Source organism: Motacilla alba, chromosome Z (assembly GCF_015832195.1).
Source record: "Motacilla alba alba isolate MOTALB_02 chromosome Z, Motacilla_alba_V1.0_pri, whole genome shotgun sequence".
Taxonomy (NCBI): Eukaryota; Metazoa; Chordata; class Aves; order Passeriformes; family Motacillidae; genus Motacilla; species Motacilla alba.
The window spans coordinates 20,578,451-20,588,235 of NC_052046.1; the positions used below are offsets into that span (position 1 = coordinate 20,578,451).

At 37.3% G+C, this 9,785-nt stretch overlaps 1 protein-coding gene across 1 annotated transcript in view; it reads left to right on the top strand.

Moving 5' to 3' along the window:
- CWC27 (CWC27 spliceosome associated cyclophilin) overlaps nt 1-9,288 on the top strand; it is a 97,080-nt gene extending 87,792 nt beyond the window's left edge. The window contains exon 14 of the mRNA XM_038125902.1: nt 8,876-9,288. Coding sequence (XP_037981830.1) covers nt 8,876-9,038 — 163 coding nt within the window. The 3' untranslated portion in view covers nt 9,039-9,288. The remainder of the gene's footprint in view (nt 1-8,875) is intronic.
- Nucleotides 9,289-9,785: the final 497 nt, after the last annotated feature.

A 9,785-nucleotide genomic window follows, 5' to 3' on the forward strand; every position in this document is an offset into this window, starting at 1 on the left:
AATTCAAATTAACAAATCGTTCTTCTGCTGACATTGTATATTGATTGCCTCTAGCTGTTCAGCATGTCTGAGAAACTCAGAGCATTTAAAGTGGGGTTTTGCTTGTTTATTTTTTGCTAATTCCCTATATCTGAGCTTATTTGGACTACACATCTGAATTTTGACTACTGTTTGACTTAAATTCAGAGATGATCCATGCTTTAGTAAAGGGATATCTAGTGTTAGATTTACTGTCTGGAAATCTGACTTTTTTATTGCCAGAAAATCTAGTGAAGAATGAAGAAATAATCTTCTAAAGATTTATTAGCCTGGTTTAAGCTTCCTGTATATTTACACACCTTTGCAAGCACCCCAGCTTCATCACATTGAATGACAAATTTAAGAAGTACGGATTTTGATACATTCAGAATGAGAGAGGGAATGGCAAAAGAAAAGAGAGTGTCCAGAGAATTCTGAATTTTTTGAAAATCTGGGTATTTTTGTGCTAGAAATACTCTCTTCTCCTTTCTTTTCATTCCAGCTCTGTGCTGTATTGATACAATAATGCCTGACTGCTTGTGTTAACTTGGGGTGGTGATTTGCTGACTGACTTCAGAGTATCAGATGTTGTACAAGCTATTGCGAGAGACAGGATGCTAGAATGGATGGATCACTGGTCTGTTCTGCTATGGTGGATTTCATGTCCTTGCAGTAAATGCTGTGTAGAACTTTTCTGTACTGGTGTGCTGTCTGGAATAACGTCTGGAATTTGGATTTTAGTCTTCCATACCAGTCTAGTCTACCAGGAGCAGTTGTCCATTTAAAGCATCCATCTTCTCGCATCAAACTACTTAACATTTTTGTGAAGGGGTCAAGGATGTAGTATAAATATACTATACGTATTAATTGTTATAGAACAGAAGCAATATCAAGATAGGATAGGATAACTCAAGATATGATAACTGAATTTTATTCAGAAAAATATTTATTGCTTGAAAAAGTCATCGTAGTTTAACATAGTTTTCCTGATACTATGAAAAGTCATCACACTTTCCCACAGATTATTACAAATAAGGTGAGCTTTTTCATAGTTAAGGTGATTTCCCCTTCTCTTAGAAGGTTACTCACAGTTTAATGTTCTTTCAAGAGAAAAAGATTTTTAGTACTATCTTGAGCAATCCAAGGATACAATACTGTATTAGTATTCACCAAGATTAGGTTACTTTGTTGTTAGCTTTGCAAAAACTGATATCTTTAGAGTTCTTTTTAAGCTGGAGGTCCCATGGTTAGTGAAACTATTAGTTTCTTTTTCTAATTTTGGCAGTGATTATTTTGTGATAAAACTTAGCATATTACTGTTCAAATAAACTATCTCAGAAGGTATTATTTTAGAAATATCTGCAGAAATTCTGTTCTCATTATTTTATGCTGTAGACCAAAACAAAGAGAAATTATAAACAATTAGTTCTTTGGTCTGTGGAGGAGCCAAAACTTGCTGGTTATTCTGAAGAGGTTAAGCCAATTTTCAGTCCTCCAGTAACTGTAATATACTAATTCAAAGGGCTAGTTAAGTTTCCAGAATTGTACAGGCTGACTTTGTGTAGTATTTTTAAAGCATGTTTTCATCAGTTTTACTTGCTTAACACTGGGGACATTTTTGCTTTGTGCAAGAGCAGCAGTAATACTTCCATTGTTGTTGTGTTTAACTCAGCCATCAGCCAAGCCCCAGGCAGCTGCTCGCTCACTGCCCCACCAGCAGGGTGAATCAGAAGGGTAAAACCTGAAAAGATCATGGGTTGAGATACACACAGTTTAATAGGGAAGGCAAAAGCAGAGTGAAACAAGGAATTAATTCCCCACTTCCCATGAGCTGGCAGGTGTTCAGCCATCTCCAGGACAGCAGGGCCCCATCCTGCATGACAGTAACTTGGGAAGACAATCACTCCAAACATCTCCCTTTTCTTCTTCTTCCCCCCATTTTATATACTTAGTATGATGCCACATGGTCTGGAATATCCCTTTGGTCAGCTGGGATTGCCTGTCCTGGCTGTGTCTCCTCCCATCCTCCCAGACACTTCCAGTCCCCTCACCATCATGGCAGTACAAGAAGTAGAAAAGGCCTTGGCTCTGTGTGTGCCCTCCTCAGCAATAACAAAAACATCATGATATCATCGACCCTGTATTTAGCACAAATCCAAAGCAGAGCCTCACATCAGCCACTGTGAAGAAAGTTAACTCTACCCCAGTCAATATCAGCACAAACAGCTGAAAACTGAAATATTGTAAACAATAATACTTCTGGGTCTTGCAGTTAACCTCAGGAGAGTGCAGGATGGGGCAGTGTTTATAGCAATAGTAAAATTTTTAATTTCTGTGTAAAATATATATCATAATCACCAACATGGATTGAAACAATATTATTTCAAAGTAGTAAGTATTTTATGTGAATACTTAACATTTGAAGTGGACTGCAGTATGGCACATAACTGTATTTATAACTATTTTCTCACTACTCTTCTAGAGATTTTATAGCATTTAAAACTTCCATGGAATAACTAATTATTTGGATTTTGCTAGATCTGAATAGCAAATTTTATTTCTCTTTTTAAATATCAAGTCAATAAACATGAAAAATACAGGGTGTTATGAAAGCATTAAAAAAAGGGACAAGATATCCCATCATTAGGAAGGGAGATGAGGAAAAAGAAACAAGGAATGTGGAATGATGAAAACAAGTACTGAAAAAAAGAAAGAGTGAAATCTCTTAGTGATAGCAATCACAGCAGAAACCTAGGACCAGAAATTATTCCTAGAAAGTATTGTGAGTCAGTCTCTTCTCCCAGTTAACAAGTGATAGGACAAGAGCATGTGGCCTTAAGTTGTGCCAGGGGAGGTTAAATTGGATATTGGGGAAAATTTTCTTACCACAAAAGTTGTCAGGCATAGGAGCAGGCTGCCCAAGGTAGTGGCTCCATCCCTGGAGGTATTTTAAAAGGCATATAGATGTGGCACCTCAGGACGTGGTTTAGTGGGCTTGGCAGTGCTGGATCAACAGTCAAATTTTTTGATCAAAAAGGTCCTTCTCAATTTCAGTGTTTCTGTGGTTCTCTGATTATTAGTTTGCTTAAAGTGAAATCACACCTGGTTTGGCAAACTAGGCATGGTGGAAATGTGTGATACAGTGTAAGGCTTAAATACCAAGTGCCACAAAGGGATACAGACTTTTGCAGGTAATTTAGCACAGCTCCAGTATTATGAGTTAATGAGACAAACAGTACTTAAGGAAATTGTTTTCTGAAACATCTTTCTTGAGACAGAAGTGGCTGTATGAAACAGTGATAATTAAAGAGATTAATCTATCTTTGAAACTGGGTCTGTCATGGTACTTAGGATATCAACCCTCATTGCTGTAAGAATTAAAAACTAATTCAAGTACTTAGTAAAAAATTGTTTTTCTTTTAATTTTATTTTAATGATAAGGGAGAGCATCTTGGATTACAAAACTCCTTTGCATGAAAAGAGAGATGATGGGTTATGTTACACAAGAAGGAAGACAAAGCTGGATGTTGAGACAGGGCAAACAAGCTACAAAATTTGCTTACAAGAGTTGTATTACACAGACCACTTAGTGATAGTTGCAGATTTCACTAGAGATACAAACATACTTCCTCTCTTCTGCTGCATTGTGTTTACAAAATTATTTGTAAAGTTCTTGGACACACTTTTGCAAGGTATAATGACAGCAGCCTGATCCAAGAGGCTTATTTTGCTTGTAGTGTCTCAATTAAAAACATTTTTTTAAATGGAGAAAGATTAGATGTTAGTAATGTATTTCTTCCTTTAAAATTCCCTTTGTTTTATGGTCTTGACATTCTTTTTGCCTTGTTCATACTCTTGTTCTCTTGCCTTGATCCAAAATTTATATGTCTTTTTAATTGTCATTTGACAATTTTCTTCACTTGATTTACATTTTGATAAGTCTCTTTTTCTCTGTGTTTGCTTCTCATTCTTACATTTTTTTAGTATTTCCCTTCCTCAATTTTTTTTTGTAGTCTCTAAACTGTCTCTCGGTGTTTCTCAAGTGTCTCTCTTCTTCCTGTGCTACCCACTACTCTGCTCGGAGCAGAGAGAGTGCCAGTGATTTCATTCTCCCAGAACAGCCTATTTTTTTTTTTCCTTGGGAGAGAGATCTCTTTGCTTTGATCTGTGGATTCTCATCTGTTTTCTCATCTGTTCACTTGAATTACTTTTCTGTCCACTGCCTAGGTATCTTGAGGATGGTGGAAGAAAAGTGCTAGAATGTTTCCTACATTAATGATTTTTGCTTACAATTCAATATTTACTGTATTTGAAGGAAAATTAGCATTAAGTAGAATATAACTTACAGAAAGCAGTAGTGTTTGAGTATCTGTGTTTTTGTTTTGAATATGGCATGCATTGTGAAATTGAGAAAATAGGAAGCCTATTACTTGCAATCAATGTTCAACTCAGCAACAAATGGTACTACTAGTAATTATGGTTCATACTGGTCCCAATTTTTTAGACAGCCTATACAATACAACTGAATTTCTTGACACAGATACTTAATCCTTCTGCATTCATTTTAGGCAACCTGATGGAAAGAAAGAACCAATAAGTATCATAAAACACAGCCATAATGTTCAAAATTATGATACTCCACATTTTATAGCAACATGATTAGTTGCTTTATTTATTGTGTATGCATTTAGTGTAAAAAGAAGGAGTATGGTACCAACTGTGATGTCTTATGCAGGCCCCTCCAAAGTGCAGACACCTGCCTAAAGCTGCTTAAGAATTTAGTGCTGCTCTGCCAGAAGCTACTACCCTTAAACGGAGTTGGCAGGATGTAACTTTTGCTCATCCTTGTTGATGACTTCCTGGTTAAAATGCTGATGTAGTTGAGTGCAAGATAATGTTCCAGGTTTACCTCCAGGCACCAGGAGGTTTGCTCTGTAGGGCCATCTGTGCGAGGAAAGTTAAAGTGGGCAGTAGGCGGGTGGTAGCAAACAACAGCTATATCAGTTTGAAAAACAAGTGTGGTCTTAGGCAATACAGCTTTGCACTTTCATTTCACTTAGTATAATAATCACTGATGCATGAGTGTACCTGGAGGTTTCAGCTTTATCGGTAGAGCAAAAGCATAGTGCTTCCTTTCTCTTGCCAAGATTCAAAATTATTCAGTTCACTTATTGCCCCCTCAGTTTCTCCCAAAAGGGGTTCTGGAAGGGCCAAAGCTTTTGGACCATGGGACTTCTTTTTATGCTACACTTAACTAACTACCTGTCAGCAGCTGGTGTATGGTTCAGATCCAGTGCATGGCTCACACATCTCAAAAGCAGAGGGATTACAGTATATTATATCTTTTTTTACAAGTACCGTCTCACTAGAGTAGTTCAAAAGAGCCTGATCTGTTTACTGACCAGAGAATATCATTAGGTCCCAAGAGTATCATTGTACCTTTGAAATCCTGTGCTGTCTCTGAAACTGTCTTAAATTAATTTGTGTATTTCAGTCTAACATTTCAAGACATTTGATTTTTGAAATACAGAAGAGAGCCAACTACTGAGTGTTCTTTAGTAATATAAAAGGAAAGAAATGCAGGACAGCTTCTCCCCCATTACATGGGATAAGACCATGGTCAACTTGTAGGATGCTGTCATCTGGTCAGGGTAAAAATCATCCTCATCAGCGATAAATCTATGCAAAGATTGCTCGTTCATTTCTGTTAAGATGATGGGCATCTTAACAGAAATCTTGTGATTGTGTCTTCTATTTAGGAAGAACAACAACTTGCACAACTAGGTACATCAAACCCAGAGTAATCAGTTTTGGAAGCTATTTTATTTTACTACTTTTTAGCAAAAAAACTAAGCTGCAAAATTGAGGTTTTGTTTTCTTTTGAGTTTAGCTTGGTAGAACTGACTACCTCTCATCCTTTAAATTTTGAAGAAAAGTGGACTTATGTAAAATGAGCTGTTAACAATCAGTGATAACCACAAGTTACTGGGTTCCTGAAGACCAGGGACACAGAGATAAAGTTACTGCTTTCAGCACAGTGACTGCAGAAACATGACTGGGCAGCCAGCTCCTCACTGAACCCAGGAGCATGCAGAAGGGAAGAGAGCTTTAAATTGAACAAGGAAAAGTCTTATGAAACTTGTATTTGTGGAACTACGCCCTAACTCTGCACTTGGAAAATTATGCAAAGGCAAACTTCAGTTGGAGGAACTTAAGTAAGATTAATTTAAATTCAAATGCTTAATATAGAAATAATTATTAAATGCTTCCTATGTTCCTTTAAAAAAATTAATTGCTTTTGAAGAACAGTATTCACTGTGATTCACCGTTTGTATAGGTGCAGAACAGGTCTACCTGGGAAGATGAGTGACTTGCTGAAATTAATTTAAGGTCACAGAAGGAAAATGTTTCTTAAAATCTCCACTGCAGTCTGTGTTTATTTTGCTTTACCTCTGAGATGCTGCATCTAAAATTGATTCTGGGAACATCAAAAAGTTTCTTAATATTGGCTTATTTTTAATCACTGCTGGGAGTGTCTTAGTGGAAAGTTATGAATAAGAGTCAGAGACTATGACTTCTTTCAGCTCTTGGGGAGAAGTAAATATTGCCTATTCACAGTCTGAATCTACTGCATCTAATTTGCAAACTACTTCGGGCCCTGTATGGCCTGACCCAAGAATTAGAGATGCATTTAATTTTAATTCCTGTTAGCTGTATCCTGCAGGTTATGTCCTGTGCTATAACATTCTTTGAAAACCTGAGTTGATGAAAGGCCTAAGTGTGACTACACTTCTACTTACACTCCTATAACACACTTTAAAACCATGCACCAAGGAATGACTCCATCTCTTAGGCCTGTGTTTTATTCGTACTAGGACAGAGGGATTTGATGTGTGTACTCATCTTTAATAAGTTGAGAAGAATATGACAAATGCAGAAAGCATGTTAGCTAAAATAAATTACTTCAGTCCCTCCACTGTGAGACAATGTTTTTATAATTAAACTACAAATATGCAACCGTGAGTCACTCTGATGGTACATTATGTTATTCTGAATTGTAGAGATGACTAAAAAAACAAGTTTGGGTGTTAGTAGTGTGGACAGGGTTATAAACTACCTAAGTTTCTTACACTGGAAACAACTCCTTAAGTATTTATGAAACACATATGTCAAGAATCAGTTGTGATGAAAATTCTCAATTTTTGTTTTTAGGAATTTTCTAAAGCATTCAAGCAGATCATGTATGGTCTATAGCTTTGATTTTTTTTCTGGTTTCTTAAATAGTACCATATTGTAATCTGCAGTAACTGAGCTGGTTCTCCCTCCCTCTCTTTATGTGTGGAGATTTGTACTAAACCTCTTTAAAAACTGTTTAGTTCAGAATGTCGTACATGTTGCAAGAGACCAATAAAGCAGTGCTTCATTGGCCACAAAATTTTCCTTTTGAAACTTGCTCGTTTTCCTGGATTTTCTGACACGAAGACTGTTGACAAAGACATGCTATAGAGATTGATATGCTTAGATTCAGATCAGTATAGTTCATAAGTTGTCCTATTGAAGTCAAAGACATTTTTGAAATTGATCACACAGAATCCAAAGGTTAAGTGTGGTTTTTGCCTTGAAAAAATAATTTACCACATCTTTGGGCAAGCTGTTCCACTGTTTCACCACCCTTGTCTTTAAAAATGTTTTTCTTATCTCATCTTAATATGGGCTCTTTTGGTTCAAAACTTTTACCCTTTGTCCTGTAACTACAGGCCCTGCTAAAGGGTCTGTCACCATCCCTCTTAGTAAGTCCTTGTGTGTACTGCAATAAGATCTCCTGAGAGCCTTTTCTTCTCCAGGCTGAGCAGTTCCAGCTCTCAGCCTGTCCTCACAGGAGTGCTGCTCCATCCCTCTGATCATCTTTGTGGCCCCCTCTGGACTCCCTCCAGCAGCTCCATGTCCTTCCTGTGCTGTGACCCCAGAGCTGATGCAGCACTGCAGGTGGGGTCTCAGCAGAGCAGAGCAGAGGGGCAGAATCCCCTCCCTGGCCCTGCTGCCCACACTGCTCTGGATGCAGCCCAGGACACAATTGGCTTTCTGGGCTGGGAGTGCCCATGGCTGGGTCATATCCAGCCTCTCAGCCACCAGCACCTGTAAGTTCCCCTTGGCAGAGCTGCTTCAATCCCTTCTTCTTCCACCATGTGTTGTTATCAACAGTTGCCCAGGTGTAAGATCTAGTACTTGGCCTTGTTGAACCTCCTGAGGTTCACGTGCACCACTTCTCTGTTTTGTAACAGTGATGTTTTCAGATTACTGGAAATTTGCTGAAATTAGGAAGTACCTAATGGGAGGAAAACTTGTAATGAACAGTCGGAAAAATATTGAATTGAACAAGGCATTTGTTTAGTCTGGTATTCTGAGAATTAAAAAGCATGATCTGAACCAAGTTAATGTGAAGCAGCAGGACATGAAGCATTCCCCTTTTGATCTTCTGTGTACCTACTTCAAGCATTTTCCATGTAAACTCTTCTCCACTTTTGCAAAACCCTCCACCCTGGTGAAAGGTGTCTAAAATGACTAATAGGAAAACTTGAGAAACACTCCCTGTTGCTGGGAAAATTTTGCCATACATTTTGGAAAATATGCTAAATAGAAAAATACAAGAAAACAGAGTGAATGAAATGAAATCCAGAGAAAACTCTTTTCTGTATTTAGCTGTGTTTTTCAAAAGGAGTCTTTACAAAATTATCACCTTATAATATAAGGGTCTTCTAAGAAATTTAAAAAAAAATCAGAAATCTTACCATGTATATCATAATTACAAATTGTAGCTTCCATTCTTTCACTGAGTTGGAGTTTGGTTTTTTTGTAGGATGTCGCATGTGCTTCAGTTTGAAGACAGAAGCAGAAAGGTGAAAGATGCAAGCATGCAAGATGAAGATACTTTTGAGATCTATGATCCACGGAATCCTGTAACTAAGAGGAGAAGAGAAGAAAGCAAGAAGATAATGAAAGAAAAAAAGGAAAGGAGATAAAAGGAGTGTAAAGTTAGCCAGAGTTGCCTTGGAAAGTGACTGCAATAAAGCACTGGCTCTTTTGTAAGCTGATCCTAGAAATACCACTGGACAAGTGTGAAAAGGAATCTCTCAAGAACCTGTTGAGCAGTTTTGAAGCAGAGCTATCATTTGTTTTTTAAGTTGTGTGGTCAAGTGCTCTCACTGTATTCATTATCCAACCTCTCTAAAGGTTTTTAGAACGATGTATTTAATAAAACAGCTGACTTGACTTTTGTCTGTGTTTTAATTACAGTAGTCAAAATCTTTATTTAATCAAAATATGGTAATCAAAAAGTTTTCAGCATAATGAATGGGAATTTGTCTAAGTGAGGGTCAGGTTAGAAGATGGAAGCCCCATCTGCAGGCTTTTAAGATTTTATGGAAGTACAATTTTAATTATTTTCATTGTTCTTTAAAAGACATGTAAACTTTGCCTGCCTGAACCACTCTGACACAGAATTAAGATGATGACCATTTTTAGAATGGTCACAGCTTTCTTGAAACAAGCTAAGTTTAATTTGAGAATCTGGCTAATTCCTCCTTCTTTTGAAATACACATTCCAGTACAGATCCCATCTTGGGAACCTGGGATAATTCATTTTAGATGTGTTACTTCACTGTTCATATCACATGAATAAAAAAAAAAAAAAATCTGCATATGCTGTAATCGTTGTTTAAACCACTTGCTGCAATACCAGAAAGATCCCTTTGGTAGAATTTTCACTG